This window comes from Drosophila albomicans, chromosome 4 (assembly GCF_009650485.2).
Source record: "Drosophila albomicans strain 15112-1751.03 chromosome 4, ASM965048v2, whole genome shotgun sequence".
Lineage (NCBI taxonomy): Eukaryota > Metazoa > Arthropoda > Insecta > Diptera > Drosophilidae > Drosophila > Drosophila albomicans.
Genome location: NC_047630.2, coordinates 1,803,078 through 1,828,492, shown reverse-complemented (window position 1 = coordinate 1,828,492; position 25,415 = coordinate 1,803,078). Strand labels below are relative to the sequence as shown.

The window sequence follows — 25,415 nt, the reverse complement described above, 5'->3', positions numbered from 1 at the left end:
TGGTACCATCGTCGGCCACATTTTGCGCTGACGGGACCCATCTCCAGTTGCTCACATCTGGTCCTTCTAAGATTTCGCCAATGCGGAGTGCAACAAATTGGTGAAATTTACGAACATCCAAACGTATCCAGTATAGAACGTCCCTAGAGTCTGTCCAGAACACTTTCTTGTCAACGTGTAATGACATTTCAGACTCGATACATCTGGCCAACCTCAGCCCCAAAACAGCTGCCATGAGTTCCATGCGCGATATCGAAATTGGTTTTCAATGGAGCAACTCTTGTTTTCGACGCTACAAGACTGCAATGAACTTGATCGTCTGCTTCAGCTCGGCATCGTACGCATTAACACTTGCGTCTACAAATGTATGCATTTCCAGACATCTAGCTGCACTAACTCCTTTCAAACATCGGGCTATACGCAGATTGTTTAACGTTGGCACCAAATCCAACCAACGACGCCACTCGTCTTCTTCTTTAAGCGGCTCATCCCATCCGACTCCACTCCTCCATATATTTTGCAGAATGATTTTGGCGCGTATGTTAAAGAATCCAACAATTCCAAGCGGGTCGAATATAGTCATAATCATGCTCAGGACGCGGCGTTTAGTTGGCCGACCATCCAGAGCCTTTGCGATCGTACCTGGCTTCACCATAAACGTTAGACAATCTTCTCCAGGTTGCCACCACATGTCCAGAACCTTTTCCGGACCAACGTCTGGGTAACAAATTGTTTTCTCCAACATGTCATATCTATTTTCGAGAGGACAGACCACTGTTTGAGAATTGGATGTCCAGAGTCGCATGTCAAATCCACCATCAGCATGAATTAGTTTTACAGCCTGGGCCAGATTTGTCATCTCAGCTACTGAATCCACAGACTGAAGCCAGTCATCGACGAAAGTGTTGCCGCAAATTGCTTTTACGGCCTCGGGATATTCAGCTTCATATCGTTGAGCATTGTGTTTCAAAACGTAACTCGCCAAGGAAAGTGAACACAATGCTCCAAATGTCATAACTTGGAAGACGTATACCTCCGGTGGCCGTTGCGAGTTTCCATCACGCCTGATCCTCTGGTCGCACTCTCACTTGGTGGAACATTTCGCGTATGTCACCCGAAATAGCAATTGGGCGTTCTCTGAAGCGTATTAGAATGCCCATTAATGATACAAGTGTGTCAGAACGTTTTAGCAGGCAGACACACGTTTAGAGCCTTTGGAGCTTCGCTGCAGCGTCCCACACTAAACGTGTCTTCTTCTTGTTAGGGTTGGTGACTGTAAAGATAGGAAGAAACAATGTTATATCTTTACGCGCCAACTCACTATCATCCAGGCGTCTGATGTAACGATTTTCCTTATAGTTTTTCATCGTCGTTTGCATGAAGTTGCGTAACTGCGGATCTTTCGACATTTTTGATTCGAGACATTTTAGTCGCTTAAGACACATTTCATAGGAGTCATCGTCTTTGGATCGTAATAGATTGTTCGTAGCGACAATTCCCAGTGATTCCAAAGAAGAATACTCTTTCAATGCAACATCCAAACTGCCAGTCTCTCTGCATTGGCAAATATGTAACAGGCATAGAATCGATGAGTATTCCTTTGCTGAGTGGCCGTAAAAAGCCCAGCCAAGCCTGCAACGTGCTGCAATGACGTCGTCGTCTTCACTTTCATGCAACTCCAGCGGAATAGTCCACTTAATGTTGTCGAGTCCAATGATGATTCGTGCTCGTACGTTGGAATAGGGATCTATAGGCAACGTACGGAGGAGACTCCGAGACTCCAATAATTGCTGGTCGAGGCTCTGGTAGGTCGAGATCGCTGCGATTCCATACTCGTAGCTGATACAGTGACGTCCAACGATTGCGAATGGTTTTCAACCTTAGAAACATCACCGGTCCATTTCAGGCACAATTGAGTTGCCGGTCCTTCTAGATCGAGCTCGTCTGACAAGGATTTTTCAATTAAAGAACTAGCAGCTACTTCATCGGCCAAAGCAAATGTTTTCACGGATTTGGATTTGCCGTGGATCGTTATCGGGATATAGCGAAAGAGAGGGCTACTTGCCGTCTTTCCATGAAACATGATTGAAGACTTTTATTTGTTGGCAGATCGAGGCACTGTTTGCCCAGTCAACTTGTTTCTCCCATCACTGCCTGCGGCAGTATGCAGCAGTACGTGGTGAATTGATTTACATCCATCGACGCCACAGGTTTCTTTAGCTTTGCAATTTCGTACGAGATGCCGCCAGAAACAACAGAAACATAGCCGTTTCGTTTTTACAAACTCCCAGCACTGTTTAACGTTCGATGCTCGAAAGTCGACACATTCCGACAGTCGATGCGTGCCTTCACATTTTGGGCATGCAGTCTTCTCCGATTCTCCATGATGCTGTCGCTGTTGAGTCTCCTCATTGTTGTCGGTAACACTGTGTACAAACAACCTTTCTTTTGAAGTTTTGGCTGAGGTCGTTCGTCCGACATCATACGGAGTTACCATACTAACACACATTGCCACATTAAAAAGCCAATTGTCGAATGTGGCCATGTTGACGATTTGATTTGCCAATCGGTGTCGACCCCAGTCCAACTTCATACTGCTCGGCATCTTTGCAACCAATTCGTTCAACAAGACAGGATCATGCAAAAAGTCATGAAGACCCAATGCAGACATGGTTGCGCAGTAATTTTGGACAGCAAGGGCTAGTCGAATGACGGAGTCCAAATTATCTGCCTTTATCGGTGGCTCGTCTCTCAATTTTCCTTGTAACGCGGCGTGGACTATTTCTGATCGGCCATACAGCATTCTTAATGTTCCAATTGCATACGGCACTGTATCTGGCACCATCAATTTTCCGTGTAGTGCTTCCAGTGCCTGGCCCTTAAGGCACTTCTGCAAGCGTATAAGATTTTCTTCGTTAATGAATCCGCATCTTTCCGTCGACTGAACAGCAGCCATTCGTCAGGATTTCCAGTAAAAGTAGGTAGATCTCGGCTGATGACATGTCGTGCACTGATTTAAGCGGCCCACTCCTAGCCAATGAACTGGAAGCGTGCATGTCGTTTGGTTGTTGAAGATTACTAGGCAATCCCATTGATCCCGGCTGTGGCAATCCATTGATAATACCACCCATCGCTGCTGCAGTGTTCGCTTGGTATGGCATTGTCAAACCTCCACGAGATGATAAATCCATGTGGAGCTTGTTGATCACCGTGCCATATCCTGAACTATCAAAATACATTTGTGTGTTTGCCGGTTTACGCTGGATAGGAGTTGATGAACTCGACGAAGTGCTGATTCCATATGACGAAGATGAGCGGCCTATATTCGCTGCTCCATTGCGCTCAAAACCCGCGACAGCTGCCTGCACATTAACGGCTTCATGCAAACCATTGGCAGGTCCAAGCAGCTCCATCTAATTGCTGACAATCACTCATCATTTCTTTTCCAGGCACGTATTCCTCCCGATTTACCATAGTCGTGGTTGAGGTTATGTCATGACTCCAATTCCAAACTTTCAAAGTGTTCCACATACAATATATATATGTCAAAAAATCCGAGAATATTCCAGATTGAGACGGATATTCCAAAATAAGACTGAATATTCCAGAATGAGACAGAATATTTCAGAATGTTGGCACCGGATCCGGATCTTTGACAAACGACTTTGACGCGAATGGGATTACGGCTCATTCAATTATAAAACTAATCATTATATCTGCATACTTACCTTCAAACAAAACCTTCACAGAATCCAATCTCATGAACAGACCTCACTCATCCTGGGTGACTTCAACAGTTGGGGCCCTATGTGGGGCTCTCTCAAATTCAACAAAAGGGGTAAAATACTTTCAAAATGTATTAACAACTTCAATTATATTTATTGTTAAACGACAAATCACCTACACACAATTCATTCACCCATATCGATGTCTCTTTCTGCTCATCTAATCTTTACCCTTTACTTCAGTGGCAAATCCTAAATGGCCTTCATGGCAGCGACCATTACCCTATTCTTATCACCTCGCCTACTCAAAATAGCAACAATACAACTAAATCCAAACCACTTTTTAAAATCAATAACGGCGAGTGGCCCTCCTTTAAAAACAGAACTTTAATGAGATTACTCCAATAAGCAATAATATCAACAAAGAAACAGCCTGCTTAAACAAAATAATTCTGCAAAGTGCACATTCTCCCCATACAAACACCACAAAAATGTTCCATGGTGGAAAGACAAGCTACAAAACCTTAATAAAGAAAAGTAAAAAGCAGCCATCAAACTAAAAAATTGTATCTCCAACACTAACATTACCACCTTTCGCAAAGCCACATCCAAATTTAGAAGGGAACTTAGAATTTCCAAAAGAGAATCTCTTACAGCATTTACATCTGATATACAACCACAGACACACACAACCAAAATTTGGTGCAATATTAGAAGGCTCTGTGGTCTCAAAACTAGAACTGGTATACATATCATCAACTCCTTACCTATCTCAGACCATAACATTATAGCCAACACGCAAACTTGCATTAACCACAAAAACTCTTCTACATATCCAAATATTGCATTCTAATATTCTAAAATATGATATTAACTTGATGAATAATAGAAAAATAATCTGTCGGGTTGCTGGCAGATTATCCAATGGGATCCCCCAAGGATCGCCTATATCAGTAATCCTCTTCTTAATTGTTTATAACAAGTTAGCTTACTGTATTAAAATCCAAAGAAACTTCTCCTTCGCAGACTACGCTGACGAATTTCACATCATCGTAAAGTTCAACCAAAACCAAAGACAACATACAGCCAACTTAGACAACGTCTTCATTAAAATATCTGAATGGAGCACCTTTTCCGGCGCCAGTCTCTCCCCTAACAAATGCAACCAGTTACATATTTGTAGAAAACTTAAATGTGTTAATTCCTCTAATAGTATATCTAACATCCTCAATTTCTTCAAAGCAGCAAATATAAAAATATAAATATAACTAAAATTATAGCTTGCACATATTATATACATATATAGTTATTTAATCATTATAGTTAAATACCTTTTGTAAATAATTTAATTATACTTGTTCCTAGCCAAAGGCCAATGCATCCAGCGCTAGTAAATTTACGCTAGGTTATAAATTAATTTATAGTCTATGCCTTTAATAAATAAATAATAAAATAAATCTCGCCGCAAGTAAATTTCTAGGTATGTATGAATGTGTTTTGTCGTCCCTACTCTGTCATTTTTACAAAAACAAATGTAGATCTACTTTAATTTATGTTAATTTAATTTAATCTGAAATTTTCATTTGTTTTATTTTCTTTTCAATTAATTTAATATCATTTTTTTTTATAGACTTTAATTTAAATTTTACTCTAATCACAGTTAAGTTTTTTTTTTATTTTTTAAATTTTGTTCTCATTTCTATTGTTTAACACTCCAATACAATTTATCTATTTTCAGTGTTGTGTAATGTAGTACTTCATATATATATAATATTTTTGTTTACATTCTTTTAATAATCTTTTCATTTAGATTTTGTTGAGTAAGAGTGCACAGAAAATTATTCGGGCACGGGTCTGGTGTCACTGCAACTCGACTCACTCAGACGAGCTCCACCACTTTATTAGGCGCTGGATGCGTCGTCTGGCATCCGCTGCTTCACGTCGTTGTGTCGCTCCGGCTGGTGGGTTGATGTCCGTCGTCTCTCTGCGACGGTTGTCCGCACTCGGGCTCCTCTCCAGCGGCATCGATGTCATTTCGGTTTTTTTTTTCATCAGATCTGGATTTTTTTGAAGTGTGATTGCGGGAAAAATATAAAAAACAGCTCTCAGCGGAAATTCTAGCTTTTTGAGAAAATTTAAGCAGCTTTTTTTTTAGTTTAAAATTCTTGATTCCACTCCACGATGAAGTAACTAAAAACTCACCGTCTCCAACCCCCCTCTAAATACAACTCCCTTGATCCAAGAAAATCCATATGCCAATGTCCAGTGAAAAAAATTGACGTTCTCTTTTAATCTCATTTTTAACAGGAGGAGCAGTTTAATACTCCCTCCCACCCCTGGAGATCAGTAGTGTCACATTTTTCTGAGCAAAAAAAGCAGCATCAACGAAAAAAAGGTAAAAAAAAGCTTAATACCAGAGAGAAAAAGTTAAGAAAAAAGCAAATTTTTATAAAGCAATGTGCTGTTTGTGCGTAGATTCTTATGTCACCATCAGCTTAGTGATTCCCATGATTTCTATGATTAATACAAAATTAAAAGAAGCTAATGTGGTCATCGCTTAGAGATTTGAAACAAAAAATACAAGACATGGTCGCATTGAGCTTTCAGAAAAGTTTTCTATATCTGCACAAAATGACCATAGAACTCCGAGACTCTTGAGTCCAGAGGTCCGAATGAAAGGAAACGCAGCTTTTTGTTAGTATGCAATTTTGTAGTTGGGAGACAAATCCGTTGGATTTCTGGATCTTCGCCATGCTGGCTAAGGTGGCATTAAGTTGCTTAAACAAGCCTGGTAGTTCGGTTTCTGTTTACTTTTTAAATAAAATAGTCTATTGTGGCTCAAGTTGCTCTTATTTGCAGTTAATAGTTGATAAAATCATATATTCTAACATTTTTTTGCTTATACATATTGGCCTATAAAAGACCCAAATTTACAGCAACAGAAAACCTTTATTATTAAACATTAAAAAATATCAAAAGTATCGATATATCGATAATTTTAATGGATATTTCTTAGTATCGTCGTACGATATTTTTTAGAAAGAAAATATTATCAATATGATATTTTTTCATAATCCAACACCCCTAGTGATTGAAGACGCTCCAATTTAGGTGCGAAATTTTGAGGGAAGTTATTCGATACAAGTAAATATCGATATTTTGTCGATAGAAATACATTTTTAACATTTCAGCCGTTAAATTCAATTTAAACATCTCTAAAATTTCAGTAAGTTAAAAAAAGACTAAGTTTGCACAAAAAGCCAGAATTCCTACTGTCCGCTGTTTTCATATTTTTCCCGCAATCACAGACAAACTTGTCACGAAGCGACGTAAATTAGTTTGAATTTCGATTAGTAGTTTTAAGTATTTTGTAATCTATTGTCGAAAGAATGATAAGTGGTATTTTAATGACTATCGTGACAGTCACATCTTATAGCATTTAAGCAGCTGATTGATAATAGCGCGATCTAATTCATTATTGGAGGACGTCACTGCGGTAAGAAATAAGTCGTAGATTTAACATGGCGGCGACAACCACTTTCATTTATTCCCATACCACATCCGCACAAATCGGATATTTGCGTCGAAATGCGTGTGGACAGTGTTGCCAGAATCTCTGGAGCAAAAATTGCTGGATTTCAGAAAAAAAATGCTAAAAATTGGTAAAAATTTTTACAAAAAATAGCCATCAAAATTGCTAAATATTTTAAATAACATTATTCATCAAGTTTGTACATTTTTAATTCATTTTAGAATAAAATCTTGAAATTAAAAATAAAAAGACAGGATTAACATATATTACAGTGAACTCAAGTAGCTCATATAATCGAACCACTTGGTTAAATACAAGCCCCGATTTAATTGCAAACTGTTAATCGCAATTTTTGCAGTGAATGACAAAAGGAATACATAATGAAAAGGATTTAAGTAAAATAGCTAAAATTGCCAAAAGAGAAATAAAAAGTTGATAAATTTGTAGCTAATAGCATTTTTAAGTTTAAAAGTTGCAAATTAACTAAAGCAACTAAATTGCTAAACTGGCAGCACTGCTTTACAGTTTCAAATTCACAATTTGTATTTAGCTAATGAGTGAACGAAGTTCGCACATGAACTATAAACAGAATCGAACTATAATGCAAATTTTATGAGTACATGATACAATTATAGAAGGAAGTCTCGTCGGCAAAAGCTTTCGTCAATGCGTTTTCGTTTTTCGACTCAAGAGGTTGTCTGCGGACGATTTTTTTTCGCAATTAACCCTTATACAAAACGACCTTTTGCAATGTATGCCGTAGACACGGATAGAATTAAAACATTTAGAGAATTAGAGAATTCTCATATATATTATTAATATTGTTCATAAACAACTCACATTTAAAAAATATGTCAATTAGACATTAATATTAGCTTCTAAATATGTAAATATTAATTGCATCGTCTAAGGGTTAATGCACATTTCATTGTCGTCTCGCTCACACTACTGTGCTGAGATTCTTTCTCTCGCACTCATTGTTATGATTATAGAGGGAGTGCTTTTGCCGACGAGACTACCTTGTATAATTGTATTATGATTGTATCATGTATGAGTTAACCTCAAAATACATCCTATCGGTAAAAGAGCTATCGGAACTTTTTAAAAAGTGCCAAAAGTAGCCGAAGCTTTGAAAAAAATGCTAGATTTCTAGCTAATAGCATTTCACAAAATCTTATAGCTTTTGCAGTTTCAAAATAGCTAGATCTAGCAATAAATTAGCTAAAATGGCAACACTGGCGGTTTGATGAGAAGTAACGGTTACCAAACAGTTCGGCAGTTGTTAGCTGTTTTTATAAATGCGAACAAGTCGTCTATAGCGACGGAATTGTCTTTGTAAGTAAGACTTATGGGGACTGTTGGCGCATTTGATAATATTTAAGAGTGAGTGAGTGAAATTGTTAGACTCTACAAATCTACTCTTAATGTTATAGATTGATAAACAGGTAATTAAAACTTGAAAACGTGTGTTATGTGTTATGTTATGTTATGTTATATTCAAGGGTGTAAAAAATGGTGATTTTGTAGTGAAGAGCTGAAGAAGTTAATAAACTGACTTTCGAATTAATATGAATATAATAATAATATAAAAAATATAAAAATAACCGATTCAAAAAAAATATTAAAAAAGTTGTATATGTATTCAATAGATTTTATCGATAGTTTGCGTGAATTGTATCGAAATATATTTGGTCAATGCGTGCTCGCTTGTTGACGTTAAAAGCTATGTGCGAACCATTTTTTTTTTGTGAATTAACCCTTAATTTCAAAATTATTAAAAAATAAATTGTAAAACAAATCTAACTTTTTTTAACTGCAACTTTAATCCCTCAGCATCTTCTAAGGGCTAATCCACACACTGCCGTTTCGCTTGCCTTACTACGCCGAGCCCATGATACAATTATACAAGGTAGTCTCGTCGGAAAAAAAGCTCTCGTCAGTGCGCATTCGTATTTCGACACAAGAGGTTGTCTGCGGACGAATTTTTAGCGCAATTAACCCTTATGCAAAATGTCATTTTGTAATGTATGCCGTAGACACGGATAGAATTAAAACATTTAGAGAATTCTCATATATATTATTAATATTGTTCATAAACAATTTACATTTTAAAAATATGTCAAGGAGACATTAATATAAGCTTCAAACTATGTATTATATATATTAATATCATCGTCTAAGGGTACCAGCTTTTTGCCGACGAGACTACCTTTTGTTATTGTATCATTATGAGGTTAATGTCTAATTTTAGTATAAAACCATTCTTTGATAACATTTCACTAGTCAGGATTAAAAATCATAGATAGAATAAAATCATGCATGTGTACGTAGATTTTCTAAAAGAATGTAGCGAGAATATAAAAGTCCAGCACATCGACTATGGCGTGAATTAATAGACTCCAACAGACAATTGGTTGCATAAGGCATCTAAAATTGGTGATTTGGTGATTCGTAAGCTGAAGGGATGCAAAAAGCTTTCTCAATAAAAGCTTTCTCATACTGTGTGCTGAGTCGGAGTTGCGCATTAGCAGCAATCATGCATTGTGAATACAAATAATGCAGAAACGAATACATCTTGAAGTCTTTCGACTATAGAAAAACATTACTGCTGAATTGCAAAAAATTTAAATCTGTTAGAAATGAAATGGTTTTTTTTTTTTGTCAATATTAATTGGAAATCTTAAAGCAAGTTCTGTATTACTAAAGGTCTCAAGAAGAGAAAGATAAGGTTTCATTTCATATTAAGGCTGAGTATGTGTTGTGTTGTTGATGGTTTTAAATGTACATATTCATGTACATACATATGTATGTACATGTATTTATAATATGTAATTGTGCATATGCTACTGACCTAACTTAAAATAACTAATAAACCCGAACAAAACTTTATAATAGTGTATGATATAGATGATTATTAAACATCAATAAATGCCACATTTTTTAGAAATCATGTTATTTGCAGTGTAGCGAGAAACGGCATGTGAAGTTATTAAACTAAGCAATGGCGGCTTTAAATGCAGAGAGAAAGTTTTTGAATGGTTTAAAAAATATGAAGTCCATCATATTGTTAATATTGCATTTTAGTTGTGGTCTTCAGCATATCATCGCTTCATCAGTTTTAAATATAAATGGTAATTATTTTAAACTAATCGGCAAATATAATTACTGATTTCAATATTTGTTTTTTATCACATCGCCTCATAAGACTTGGCGAGTATGGATCGCCCTTTCTTTGACGATATAAGTTCAAGAAATATTTCGGCTGTTGTTGACGAAACTGCAATTTTAAGATGTCGCGTTAAAAACAAAGGAAATCGAACTGTATGTATTAAGTTCTTTTGCTACTTATTGTATACATATATTTGAACAATTTACCTCTCTTTGGAAGGTTTCGTGGATGCGCAAACGGGATTTACATATTTTGACCACTAACATTTATACATATACTGGCGATCAACGGTTTTCTGTAATACACCCATCAAATAGTGACGATTGGGACTTGAAAATTGAATATGCACAGGCTAGAGACAGTGGTATTTACGAATGCCAAGTTAATACTGAACCAAAAATTAACTTGGCCATTATTCTGGAAATAACTGGTGATTTTTCTATGCTAAAATCTTTTGTATATACAATTGCGAATTAAATATCAACGCACATCCCAATCACAATATAGTTGGCAAAATTAATTAATAAGAATTCTTACTCGACTTTTAATCACGATTAAAAATTGATGGAAGATGCTTAGATTTGCCTTGCTTCTTAGTTGACGCAACACATTAGTTATGTATGTAAATTATGTTATGAGAAAGCTATAATTTTTTTTACATATAAATCAAAGAGATATTGGCTTTTAATTTTAATTCGCAGCAGTTATATATTAGTTATTTTTTCGGTATATTAATTTGGTCTATTTAAAGGGTAAGACTGCAATGTTTGCTTATTTCTAGAATGGGTACAGGGTCTCTTAAAGTCGCCCACTCGACTATAGCGTTATTACTGATTTCGATTTATTTTGTAGTTCTATTTCTTATAGTCTCTGACATCTGTATGTGTGTAAGTGTTCGCATGGTTCGGGAAGAGCTATAAATTCTCGGTTGGCGTACAATACTAATGTGGAATAATATTTATTTAAAAAATACAAATAAATAAATTATTTAAATAAATATAATTGTATTCACCGCCGTATTTGCGAGCTTTGGTGGATACGACTTACGTAATTTCTATTTCTTAATTAATATCGCATACTCGGTTGCTTATATTGTGTGTACTTCACTGTCTAAACATATTTATAACTTTTTATTATTTGGCTTAAGATCAACTTTTTAAATTAACAAAAATGTATCTATTATATTTTAGCTGAAAAAGAACTGCGAGAAAGAAGTTCGGGAAAAGTTTACTTTGATTCCAAAGGTAATACACTTTATATTACTCATATTTGTATAAATTAATGTACCATTTAACTTTAAATATTGATGCTTAAATATCTAACAGACTAAAACTCCAATAGAGTTAGTTATTGTATACTAAACATAAATCAATATACTTATGTATATACTTACAAGCATATAAAACAAATCAAAATTAATACGTATGTGAATATTTTTTTTTGTTTAACAATAAATTAACAACAATAAAAATTTGCAGCGCGTGCGAAGATTTTAGGCTCTACAGAAATACACGTAAAACGCGATAGTACTATTGCTTTGGCTTGCTCTGTGAACATTCATGCCTCTTCCGTTCTATGGTAAGTAATCAATTTTGACATGTATTCTACTGTTAATTCGCTTGCAACCGCAGGTATCATGGGTCTGCAATAGTAGACTTTGATTCTCTAAGAGGTGGAATTAGTTTGGAAACTGAAAAGACCGATATAGGTACTACCAGTCGTTTGATGCTAACCCGTGCGTCATTACGAGATTCTGGAAATTATACATGTGTTCCCAATGCGGCCATGCCGGCATCAGTACGAGTTCACGTCTTAACGGGTTAGTAGTAGTAGTGTAATATAAATATTATAACCTATTATCAATTCAATAGAAGAATATGTTGAAAATTTAAAATTATTATAATTGAAATTTTACTTGTCTTCTAAGCAGTAATAAATATATTATTTATTGGCGTACAATTTTTTATTTACAGGTGAACAGCCCGCAGCAATGCAAACCAGTATTGCGAGTGCTACAGATGTTTCTATAGTAATCATAATAGCGTGTTTGATCATATCAGATATATTGTTAATTCGAGTTTTGAACCTAACACAACGTTTAACTGTTCATCGAAGTTTAAGTTGACTAACTTTAAACAGAATTAGCTCTAGCAAAGAAAGACATGTTATTTAAAGGTAGTTGTGACATAATTTCCACAACTCTTTAATAAATAAACGATGAGTAATTTTTATATTGTATAAATCATGTACGGTATTCAATTTAGCAAATTATTTATAAATAACTTTAAAATTTAAGCAATTCGAAAACAATAGACTACTTGTTTGTTTGGTCCTACACATATACATAAGCATATACATACATATATTCAAAAAATAAGATTGTAACGAAAACATTTGGAAAAAATCAAATTACCTTTATATACTAACATGCATACATACATACATAGATTCTACATTAAGCATAATTCCTATAGTCTTATGTAATAAAAACGTACAGTAAGAATAAATACATATATACGTATACATATAGCATATATATATGCTAAATAAGTTTTGTATTCGTTTATCAGCTGGAAGGAACGAATATTCTCCATATAATATAGGCGATGTATGGTATGTCGGTTCTCTAACTAGCTTTTCGTTAAAATGTTAAATACCGTATAACATTTTATTTATTGAAAAACTTTTTATATGATGTAGTGCTATGCGATTTTGTACTTGTACATATTATTATTTATGTTTTAATATTTAAAAAAGAATGTGGACTGGAAACATAGCCATCTTGGGCTTATAATTAACAAAAATACAGTATAATTAACAGTCATAATTTATAGTTAGATGGCATGATATGCGATTTATCTTTAATTCTTATGCCTCGAGCTTGATATAAAATGCTGACGTTTATAAAGCTTGGTGCTTTTCGATGGAGAAACACGTGATACATCATTATCTGCGTTACATTTATTAGATGTTTTACCAAGTTCCGCAGTCTTGGCACTTAATGCGGCTCCTCCAAGATTCGATGTACTCTCTGGAAGTTTGGGTTCAGTTATAATGGTAGTAAACACAGTTTTGTCTGCAATATTTCGTAAATTAAAATAAAATTTTCAACATTTAATAATCTTACAGTACTTATTGTTATATATATATTTTTAAAAATAATTATATAATTTATCTATATTTAGTTACTTGTTTGACATTCCCTTAACTCACAACTTTAAAGTTGAATGAAAAATTTAAAGAGAAAATACTTGAAATCTGGATAAATATCGAGCTCCGATAATGCGTTTAGGTTTTAAATAAAAGGTCGAAAACCCTGTCATAAACATAAACATAAAAATAACAAATATAAAAGCAATTTTTTTTTAATCCAATTACTGCAGTGATAACCGTATTTTAAAAATATACCGAATTAATATACCGAAAAATACGTAAATATACCGCAGGTCATATTTGGTATTTCGATAAATACTACATTCAAAATAAATATACCGTAGAGTACCATTTTGAATTAAAGCAAAATACTGCGATATTATTCTCAAAAAATACCAAAAATACTATAAAATACTAAGAATGTATTGAATGATATATTTGGTATATGGATATAGTACATTAAAAATATACCATAGACGGCACAATATACCAGATTGTCAGCCAAAGCAACTAACACCCCTAGTAAGTAGGCCTTTTTGCCCGAGACCATCTAGCCATGTCGTATGAGCACCTAGACCTCAGAGACTATAAGAGATAGAGTAATAACAGCATTTGTTATGTTTGCACGCACATCAAGTTTGTTTAAAATTTTTGCCACGCCCATTTCCGCCCCCGCAAATCAAAAAAAAATCGAATAAAGCTAGAGTTGCAAATTTTGGTATATATAATAATAACTATAGTAGTTATGATTCCTGAAAATTTGGTTGCGATCAGATAAAAATTGTCGAAGTTATTAAAGAAATACTTTTGTATGGGCTGAAAAAAAATTATAGCTCTATCTCTTATAGTCTCTGAGATCTAGGTGTTCATACGGACAGACACACAGACGGACAGACGGACATGGCTAGATCGTCTCGGCTGTTAACGCTGATCAAGAATATATATACTTTATAGGGTCGGAGATGCCTCCTTCTACCTGTTACATACATTTCCTGTCGGCACAAATTTATAATAACCTTCTACCCTATGGGTAGCGGGTATAAATAGTTTTGTATGCGCAAAAACGCCTACTTGCAAGGCGTCTTAGTTGTTTTCGGTGACAATCTGGTATGTTTTGCACTCTTTAGTATATACTGAGTGTAGTACCATATCAACATACCAAATTTACAATTTAGTATATTTTTGGTACTTTGCGGTATATTATTTTTGTATAATTAAAAAAAAAAACCGCAATATTTTGCTTTTATTCAAAATGGGTAGCGGTTATCTCACAGTCGAGTACACTCGACTGTTACTTTCTTACTTCTTTTCAATTGGCGGGGAAGTAAACGTGGCATAAAATTAATATATAGACGAACTTTGTGCGTGAAAAAATAACAAGAAAAAATATGTATTTACATCTATGTAGGTATTACACCTATGTAGGTGTTCATACGGACATTGTTATATCGTCTATCTAGAATGATGCCTTGATTTATGTGTTACATACATATTAACATATATATTACAAAAAGTGAAATCCCCAGGAAATATAGTGAAGTTTGAAAAATAATATATATGTATATATATATAATATCTACCTTTAATTGATTCATCTGGCCTTGATATCTGAAGACTAGCTGAGAATACGTTCAATTCATCAAGCAAAATCGGTGTGGATTGACGTCTTTCATCACATTTTAAATGAGTAGATGATTCGTAATGAGTCTGCTTAAGATATTCTGGATTTACAATATTGCATTTAGGTTCTGTATTTTCATCTTGACTACGAAATAAAATTATTTGTTATTATAAATTATGTAATCTAATATTTGAAATATAATTTTACTTCTGTATTTGTCGGGCTTTGTTTGACATAAGTGCGTGTAGGTTATCTGGACATGTATCTAACATATTAGTGTATAGAACGTCAAGTAGCTCCCGTGGCACTTTGAATATTTCCTCATAGTGATCAATCATTATTCTGTAAAAGCAATATGCTTATCAAATTCTTGATTTATTTCAATTCGATAGTTTTTCACACGCGTTTTGTAAATCTAAGGAAATGACGTTACCTTATAACATTTATCGCATTCGACATATTTTCATGTTCATTAAATTGAGGTGCCTTTGACAAGGAATTGCGCAAAATATTTGGCGCAAAGATTGTCGATAAGTTGTAGCTGTCCATTTTGTTGCCAGTAATTTCAATTGTTCCATCAGCGGAAAATATATCATCACAATGGGCAGCTACATTACCAAGAAATCGTAATATTACATGCAATGTGTCTCGATGTGCAATAGGTAACAATTTGATTAGATGAGATATCCCCTCAAGCTGTAATCGTCGGTTCCGAATACCTAGAAAAATGATGATGTTTGATTTTTTACATTTTATTTTACATTTTTAAGGTAGTGTTATGATCTTACGTTGAGTTTCTAAAAAAGTAGTATACAGTTTGTTGCACAGCAAAGGCTCAGGTAAGTCTCGTAAATATTCCTTCAGTAATGTTGCGACATCATGAGGGCATGTATTGTCAGGAATGCACATGTTCCATTTTTTGTCAAAGTCCTCCCGAAGCTATTATAAAAATTTCATTGATAAACACATGCGTATTCTTCACTTACATATGTATGTATATATATTTACGTATGTAATTGCATTTTTTTTTTATTTGAAATTTCCATATCACACATTGGCTATTTCAAATAAATAACAATACTTGTACAATATATATACATATATATAAATTATTTAATTGATTCCCTTAAAAGTGTACGCACTTGTTTCACTCGTTTTTTTGATGTACTAACACGAAATAGACCAACGTTTTGAAGTCCATGATCTTCCAAATATTTTATACAGTTTAGCACAAATACAGGTACGTTTAGTTTCTTCTCATTAGATTCATCGAATGATATACCATTAAGGTCAAAATCACTTTTTCTCACGTCAAATTGACTTCGAGATATTTGTATTGATTTTGATATCGTTGGAGTCTTATGAATATATGGCAAATTATCTGATGAAGATCCTTGCTCTGAAGAGCTTACATAGTCCAACAAATTTGTTGGTAAATTCTCACATGAGCGTACCTATAGTGTAGTATAGTGTAGTTTATTTATAAAGAACGTTTTTTAAATAAAATGTCAAATACGTACATTACTATTTAATTTCCCAACCCTACTATTGGGTGTATTACTACGAAAAACTGATGTCAATGACTTCGATCCAGGCACTACGTCTCCTTGTTTTCTATTTCTTGATAGACTATTTTCCAAGGATGTTCCAAATAAAAAATCGCGTCTATCTGTATGTAAGAATATTTATGTTATGCTTATTGTGCTGCATTTTTATACATTTTTGGTATAGAGAATAATAAGTATAGTATTTTTAATTACTGACAATTTGGTTATTCACAACTTTTTGGTCATCGTTTTTTATCGGAACATTTTATTTCTTTCTGCTGAAACAGCTAACTTGTATTTTGGTTAGAAGTAAGCAACGCTAAAAAAGTTCCTTTAGTTTTTCAATTGCCTGCGTGGATAGAACTCACAAACACCCTGCAAAAATGTTTTATGGTTACATTAACTTACATTTTAAAAAACAATTCAACGGTAATCAACAGTTTCACGCAATCAACTGTTTGCCAGATTTTTAACCGATTTCATTCCGGTGATTTTAATTACTTGTTTATGGTTTTTTAGATTTAAGTAATTAAATGACACATATTTATTAATAAAAAAACATATTTAATCCAACTTCAAAATTATGAAATTATTAATTATAAATATTTTTTAACTCATATTGACGGATTTATCGGTCGCTCACCAAAACAAAAATTGTTGTTGACGGCAAAATTTTATTTCCTAATTTGAGGTGGGGTCAGAAACCCTATAAAGTATATATATTCTTGTTCAGCGTCAACAACCGAGACGATCTATCCATGTCCGTCTGTCCGACTGAACACCTAGATCTCAGAGACTATTAGAGATAGCTATAAGTTTTTTTTCCGACAGCCGAAAAAATCTAATAACAAGCGTAATTTTAAAGCTAGAGTCGCTTATTACAATAATAACTATAGTAATTGTGATTCCTGAAAATTTGATTTCGATCAGATACAAATTTTCGAAGTTATTAACGAATTATTTTTTTTTTTGTATGGGCAAAAACGCCTACTTACTAGGGGTCTTATATTCTTTGACTGACAATTTGGTATATTTTGCACTCTATGGTATATCTTGAATGTAGTACCACATTAATATACCAAATTTACAATTTGACATGTCTTTATTATTTTTTTAATAATTTGTGGTATATTTTGAGAATATTACCGCAATATTTTGATTTTACTCAGAATGGGTATTGGGTGTCTCACAGTCGAGCCCACTCGACTGTAGCTTTCTTGTTTTTATTATTTTTACGCTAAGGAAGGTTATTAACATTCACGTTGTTTTTTTTTTTTTTTTTTTAGATATTTCTGAGCGGCACTGTTCGTGCAGACGGACCCATCCGCGAGTTAACAAACATCTAATGAGTGCGCTGCACCAACGGGCTAAGTAGACCGATAAATTCGATATTCGTAAGGAAGAAGTTACAAGCTCGTTTACTGTTTATTTTTAGTCTTGTTCTGTGGTGGTGGTGGTGGAATTGATCTTAGCCAACAGAGGGGAGGTACCCACTTACATATGTAGATCCCACCTCTAGGAATGTCCTACATCTAACGATGGCAATTGAAGATAGCTATAAAGGAGAATAGAGAGTCCGCGAAAAAAGCTTAGTTGCGCATGTGGCCTCTCCCGATCTCTTATGCGGTGATCTCTCGATCTCCCGATCTCTCGGCTGCACGCCGGTCACGAAAAAAAGGACTGTGTGAGCTTTCTAAGTGATTGTTGGCATCAAACCTATGCGGATTGCTGCCTTAGGCAATCTGGGACTAATGGTAACAAAGCCATAGGCAGGCATTCTTGTATAGTCACTGACTATATTATAAGATTATAACACTATTTTCCTCGAAACGGGTTGTTGATGAAAAGAGGTTGGCATCTCTAATGCCTTTAACAACTACATCGATGGCTCGAAAATGGCTGGAGGCGTGGTTACTGCTGTCTACTGTCCCAACCGGATTATCAAACACTCTTACAATGTGCCCAGCATCTTTCATGAGGAAGTCTTCACTATAGGCAAAGCAAGTTGCCTGGAGTATACATTACCCTGAACAGTCAAAATTCTCTACTTCTCACATTCAACAATAACGCTGTTCAGAAAATAAGCGAAATAATTTATATTAGAGGGCGGAGAACTGTTAACTAAAGTTAACAACCTGCTACCGCCATCATTCTCCCCATATGAACTGTTGGCTAAGCATCAAAGAGCTCCCGTAGTCCATCACTCAAAGTGCAAGCATCAGTGGCGCTGCAGATATTGCAAAACGGGAGCGGACGCTCGTGGCCGGCAACCGTGAGAATACCGACTCATTGCTTTTCGAGTGGAGCACTTTCTGCTGGGGAATTTAATACTAAACTCACGTCAATACTAAAATTAAATGAAATTTTATAACGATAAAGAATTTTTCTTTCTTTGGAATGTAACAAAGGTTCGAAACTAGGGAGAAACTTACCTAGCGCCCAAGCAGGCTTAGTGCCATAAAAAATTTGTGAAATAAGAAAGGAACAAAGAAAAAAAGCAAAAAAAAAAATAATAATACGAAAACCTTTTCGGAAATTTATTTTCAAGCATTAGGAATGTCTTCCAATCTTATAAGAAACGAATATACAAATTTAATAATCAAAAAGTGCGATCAAAAAGATGTGTGGCAGTTTGATAAAAATGCTGAAAGGTTTGAAATGCACCCAAATAAGCCTACCATACTATGTAATAACCATACCTTAGATGGCCAAATGCGAAAACAGATTAATTAATAATTCTTACAAAAACTAGAACATAAAAAAATACCAATACACTGTGAAAAAGAGCATTTATAAACATATTTTTTCTCTTCATAGCGTTTTAACGTTTAACGACTTTAAAAGGTCAGATCAAGTGGCCTTTGAATCGTGCCACATCGCTGCACTACTCCGCCAAAAGGGACCTACGGACCTTAGAGCATCCCTAAGACTAGGGAAAACCATACTATAGACTAATTCTACTTAGAAATAACCATTTTTCTTTTATACTGAATTGTTTTAGGAACTGAAATTGCTTCCCCGAAGTCGTTAATACTCTTATTGAAATATACAAGGACAGAGCTCTAGATGATTTCATACAAAGCCTAAACGGTGACTATCGAAATTACACCTAGTACACAGCCCAAAAAAATTAACAAAAGCATGTGCTCTTAGTCTAGAACTGCAAAATGTATAAATCTAAATGCGTATAGAAACAAATTGATATTTGGCGAGAACAAGTTGATATATATGTTCTCTTCATATATCATATCAGAATAAGCTAGTAATTTAAAGGAGTATTTAAATAGAATACAAAAGGCGGAAAAATACCAGGCACTCCAGAACTGTTGCTTCGCGCATTTTAAATCATAAAAAATCCGCATAACGTAAGGACTGGTAACGAATCAAATCAAATCGACAAATGCGATGTAATTAGGAGAAAATACATCAGAGCTTTCATAGCACTGTCCAAAACCATGGGGACCCATATCTTCAAATAATTCCCCTTCGACAGTGATCTGGCGCATAAACGGCATCTAGCCCACGTTGTTGACTTGAGTAAAATACAAGTACAATGGCCTCATAAACTACATTGAAAATTAAATAAAACTAAAAGATTTCTTCTTTTTTCTTATTTATGGTTAGCAGCAAAGGTTCACTTTTAAACTTTAGTTCCGCATTGAATATGCGGAAGTTCGCAGCTCCCGAATTAAAAAATATATATTTTCTAGTCAGCACAGCTTAAATTTAAATTTTCACTGTACCGCATCGATAAATAATGTTACTTTCAAATACAAAAATAATACCATTCTTACTTTGTTCATCCTTTTTGCCAATGTCAAAAAAACTTGTTGTTAGAGCTCTTTTCTTCGATATAACTCGCGTTCTGTTGGATTTTAATTCTATATCTAAAAGGGTATAAAATAAAAAATATCTTAATAGTTTTTTAATTAATGTTCTGATTTTTTTAAAATACCTTAGAAATACACACCTCTGTCAATTGTAAATAGATGAGCTTGATAAATTAATATGAGTACTAACACAAAGTTAGAAACGTGTACAATGACAATATGGATACGAGTATGAATGTATATTCTTGACCAGCGTCAACAACTGTCTGGCCGTACGAACACCTAAACTTCAGGGACTAAATGAGATAGAGTTACAATATTTCAACAGAACTTGTAAATTTGCAGAACAAGTTTGATTCAGATTTTTGCCACACCTTTTCCGCCCCTGCGGTATATTTTAATATGTTCTCGGTAAATGAATTTTCTATATGATTAAAATAATACCGCCCTGTTTTCTTTTAGTAAAAATAGGCAGCGAGTAAATTCAATCCATTATAAGCAAGCAGCGGTGTATGGGGTATATTTGTTTTCTGTAGCTGGAAAATATATATTTCTGTAGCTTGAAAATATATAGCAATTCAAAATGTTTGCGGCTCTAGCTTCAAGATTATGGTGGGTATTTGATTTGCGGGGGCCGAAGTGGAAGTATAACAAGTGCTGTCAAAAAATTATATCTCTATGCAGACAGGCGGACAGACGGATTGACAAACAGACGGACATGGCAATATCGTCTTAGTTAACTCTGATGACTGCTTCTGGCTGTTACATAAATTTCCTGCAGACACAAAGTTATAATACCTTTCTACCCTATGGGGTATGCAAATTCAGATTCAGAGGGATAATAATCGGATAATAATCTTTGAAATTCACAATGCAATCCATTGTTAATAAGGGAGAATAAAAGTAATAAATTATAAATTCAACTGGAGTTATTAATTTTATATTACATGTACATACTACGTACTTACCAATATTCTTTCCAATATTCAGTTCTTTAATTTTTTCAATAGCAATATTTTTAAGTATTGATGCTTCAGTCTGCGAAAGGTTTTCCAATGCCGTATCATTTATTTTTATGACTTGGCCTTGGTCTGATATCCATGTGTAATTAAGCTAAGCAACCAAAAAACAAAACATGAAAATAAAAAATACAAATTTTAGAAATTATTTATTTTTTTTTTTTTTTATAAGAATGACTATTAAAGTCCGTAAGCGGTTTCTTACAGATGGCGCCCATTTCTGAGATTGTGGCTCACAATGTTTACTTTCATTGTGTCTATTTTGACCTTTTGATCGACTTCCCCAGATCTTTCTTGAAACATATTGACCAACATTAGACAACGATTTAGATTTTTGCATATTTGTATCATTTTTTTGATCTGGAAGAGAAATTAAACAAAAATACAGAAAACACAATTTTCTATTAGAACATGCACCAATTGGAAAAAACATACATATATAAAATTAACTCTGAAACTCTGAAGTTATATAAGAAAATAGGCAATTTTTTGGGATCTTTTAAAAATAGTACTTTGAATTAAAATTTACTTCTATAAACCATTCGAGGCTCCAGTAAATATTAACGTGCAATCTCTTGAAGCTCTTCGAAGCTGCATCCCATATACATATGTATATGAATGGTATACGTCCTTATATGTTAAGTATACATGGCAAGTACATCATATAAACTTGCCGTTATTCACTTAATTCATAATGTATCTCGTTTGTATGTTACTTACTTATATATGCTTCATTTAAGTTATCATTTATTGAGGAATTGTTTGTATGCCAAAAATTTGAAATAAAATGCGAACTAGATGTGAGTAAGGCACCCGCAGCTCTTCCCGCTTTATCCTTATAATGATGAATTTGAATCGGGTTTGTTGGCGATGTCGGAGCCGATATTGCTTGAGACTGTTTTATGTTTTCTTTAGTATTCCTGACGGACGTAATCTCTTTTTCCTGACAGATGCGATCATATTCTAATTTCTTTTGTATTCGTAGATTTAAATCTTTGGCCCACGCCAAATGAGCATTTTCTAAGCGCTTGGAATTTTCATTACCATGTATAAAATCCAAAGCTATAATTGCCCAAGCATCTAAAGTTTGTATAGCTTTGTTGTTCTCTTCATCCATTCCTGGTGGATTAATTTCTCCTTTTGCTCTAATATTTTGCAAGTTCCTGTCGTAATTAACAGACCTAAAGCGATTCCCTTCTGCATCATGGACACTCTTTTTTCGAGCCATTCGCAAATAACGTTTAATAGTGTCGCTTACGGATTGTGAGACATCATCGTTGTCGATTGAGCTGTTCCTCCGATGTTTTTCATCTCTTGGCTCATCGTCTGACCCATTATTTTCAAACATTATTTCATATTCTTCAGCGATTCGTTTTAATTCACTTAGTTGAATAAAATCCGTTTGCGTTCCAGACGAATTCATATTCACTCCACTCCGTCTTGTGTGTGGTTGATATTTTTGTTGAACACTGTGACTTAGCTCAAGCGTTTTTGGAGGCTTTAATTGGCGTTTTGTAGGTACCGTTTCTTTATTAATAAGCAAAATATCTTGTGCGTTACGTCTAGATATATTTTTATAACTAGTATTTGAATAATTAAGCATGCTTGAGAAGGAGGATGCGCGCCGTAGACATGGTTTCATTGGTTCGGAGGAATGTAATATGCGGTGCAGCTGATGCTTTTTTAATATATTATAGATTTTCTTAAGAAGTACAGTATCTTGAACAATCGCCGGTGTTATGGTGTTATCATTCAATTGTATATTCCGCAATGGCGCGCTTTGACACAATTCTTTTAATCGTTCAAATAGCTCATAATGTTCTGTACTGTGCTCACCGGATTCGAAAGCCTTACCGACACTGACTGAGGAAAACCGATTAGTCGACACGTTGTTCAAAGGACGCTGTGAGCTAGGCGAAGTAGTTTGGTCAGGTCGGACGGTTTTGCTGCCTAGCAAAAAAGTCGTCTTAAATGAATCATTAATTTTAAGATAATATTGTAAAATTTCAATAGTCTTATCAATATTTTCATTAACCTTTTCTTCTTTGTGAAGAAGATGTGAAGCATGATTAAATCGATGACGTGAAAGTATTCGAAGACGTTGTTTTGTTGCACCTGGAAAGGATCCTTTTCTACGCCATAATATAAATCGAGACTCTGAGGCACATACACTCTGAAACTGTGCCTCTATTTCAGACATATTCTCTAATGCTCCATTATGCGCTCCATCAGGAAATAACTTCCGTCCAGCATCAGTCATATATCTCCATGTTTTCCGCGTTAAAAGCCACCTCTCACGTTTTTTATCTTTATCTTTTGAATGTTGACGACGACGACTTGAAAGCGATTTTGAAAATGCAATAGGTTTTGCCAATGATTTAGCTGGTTTGTCTGAAGAGGTTTGGTTTGATTTTTGATTAATATTTATAAGATCTGAATTATTTGGTAACATACTAGTGCTCCCATCAATGCCATCAATTAGACTAAGCTCATCAAGCAAACAATCTAAAGGGCCTGATCTTTTTTTCACTATTGCTACAGGACTACGTAAAATATTGTTCATTTTTTCAGCTGAATTAGTAACAGTTCTTGTTTTTGTATCCATTTTAATTCATACTTCTTTATTTTTATTATAGTTTATTTATTTTTTTAAATAATAGTTTGAAATTCTGGAAATACACAAAATGAATAAAATGAAAAAACTTGAAATTAAAATTTGCATTTTCCATTTACTGAAAAGAATAAATAAAACGAGGTGAATCACTATTTGGCGACTTTATTTTTTTTTTATTCTTGAATTAATTTGTGCAATTTTTTAATAATTTAATGCATAAAATTTTTGTTTTGTAGCATAGAATATTAAAAATCGTAAGACACATTTATATATTTTAAGCCTGTAATATTTCAGAAATTATACTTACAGGAGGTTACAAGTTTTCAACGACTTTGGTTTTTCTATGCTTGAAAATTAATTATTACCATTATTAACTTCACTCAAATTTAATACACTTGTTTATGTAAAAGGTATTCATGGTCACTGCCGTTTAATTACCCATATATCTAATAAAGATTTAGAGTAAGTTGAGTATGCTTCAGAGTTTTTCCATATTTATCTGCATAATAAAGTGTAGCAAATTTATTTGCTTACGTTGGCACCACTTATTTAAATAGAACAACTTATGGTAGAGAACATATTTTTTTTGTATTGTTTTGTTTTTTCATAACATGGTGTATATTTATATATTGGAGAAAAAAAATAATAAATGAAGGTTGACTATAATTGGAGCAACTTGAATTTAATTCACCACTATTTAGACTGTTCAATAAGCTACAGTCTCGACAACAACGTGAAATATTTTGGGAACACGCATAAAAAATCAACTTATTCTTCAAAAAGTATGGCTGTATACATACATACGTATTATAAATATATCCATAATATCAATATGTGTATTTCTTAGACCGGCACACATGTATAAATATACCCTGAACAGAATTATGTGTATCTATATTAAGTGAAAATATTTAAGTATGTATAGTATACATACAGATATACATATGATTGTATGTAAACATGCATCTAAGCATATACAAAAATACAATTTTTACATACAAGTTATATGACTTTAGATTAGTATGTCGCTCTGTCTTCTTGAACCAATTTATTAATAATCATCAATCATCGATTATATTTTTTATTTCAATTTGATGATATAAATGACAAATTTGAATCAGTCAGTCAAACAATTCTATCAATAAGTAAAACTAAATAACATATTTTGTCTAAAGCCTTCGAACCGGTTCACGTTACTGTTTTTT

General features: G+C 34.1%; 3 protein-coding genes and 1 long non-coding RNA gene across 11 annotated transcripts in view; 2 read left to right on the top strand and 2 right to left on the bottom strand.

Moving 5' to 3' along the window:
• The first annotated feature begins 9,799 nt into the window (after positions 1-9,799).
• LOC117573152 (zwei Ig domain protein zig-8) lies at positions 9,800-13,305 on the top strand. 3 transcript variants are annotated; one of them, XM_034256110.2, is made up of 8 exons: positions 9,800-10,008; positions 10,225-10,388; positions 10,463-10,578; positions 10,646-10,856; positions 11,617-11,670; positions 11,905-12,004; positions 12,058-12,245; positions 12,400-13,305. In XM_034256110.2, the coding sequence occupies exons 2-8, from the start codon at positions 10,259-10,261 to the stop codon at positions 12,549-12,551; spliced, it is 951 nt and encodes a 316-aa protein (XP_034112001.1). In that variant the 5' UTR covers positions 9,800-10,008; positions 10,225-10,258; the 3' UTR covers positions 12,552-13,305. The 3 variants fall into 3 exon arrangements, with proteins under 3 accessions (XP_034112001.1, XP_034111999.1, XP_034112000.1); XM_034256108.2 differs by having other exon boundaries at positions 10,220-10,388; XM_034256109.2 differs by having other exon boundaries at positions 10,202-10,388.
• On the bottom strand, positions 13,188-24,954 carry LOC117573151 (rho GTPase-activating protein 6). Of its 5 annotated transcripts, XM_052006314.1 has the most exons (13): positions 24,518-24,953; positions 23,632-24,265; positions 22,317-23,562; positions 21,802-21,956; positions 21,546-21,690; positions 20,542-20,634; positions 16,721-16,869; positions 16,343-16,654; positions 15,989-16,139; positions 15,634-15,919; positions 15,408-15,542; positions 15,160-15,344; positions 13,188-13,502 (listed from the first exon to the last, which is right to left on the bottom strand). In XM_052006314.1, exons 2-13 carry the CDS (start codon positions 24,199-24,201, stop codon positions 13,288-13,290), a joined length of 3,642 nt encoding a protein of 1,213 aa, XP_051862274.1. In that variant the 5' UTR covers positions 24,202-24,265; positions 24,518-24,953; the 3' UTR covers positions 13,188-13,287. The 5 variants fall into 5 exon arrangements, with proteins under 5 accessions (XP_051862274.1, XP_051862273.1, XP_034111994.1 ...); XM_052006313.1 differs by having other exon boundaries at positions 13,188-13,457; positions 22,317-24,265; positions 24,518-24,954; XM_034256103.2 differs by having other exon boundaries at positions 22,317-24,265.
• On the bottom strand, positions 18,010-19,190 carry LOC127565792 (uncharacterized). 2 transcript variants are annotated; one of them, XR_007955190.1, is made up of 3 exons: positions 18,883-19,183; positions 18,703-18,816; positions 18,010-18,302 (listed from the first exon to the last, which is right to left on the bottom strand). It is a non-coding gene; the product is annotated as an uncharacterized LOC127565792 (long non-coding RNA). The 2 variants fall into 2 exon arrangements; XR_007955189.1 differs by having other exon boundaries at positions 18,703-19,190.
• The window catches only part of LOC117573142 (synaptotagmin-7), a 29,064-nt gene continuing 22,929 nt past the window's right edge, over positions 19,281-25,415 (top strand). The window contains exon 1 of the mRNA XM_052006316.1: positions 19,281-19,398. Within this exon, the coding sequence (XP_051862276.1) occupies positions 19,368-19,398 (31 nt within the window). The 5' untranslated portion in view covers positions 19,281-19,367. The remainder of the gene's footprint in view (positions 19,399-25,415) is intronic.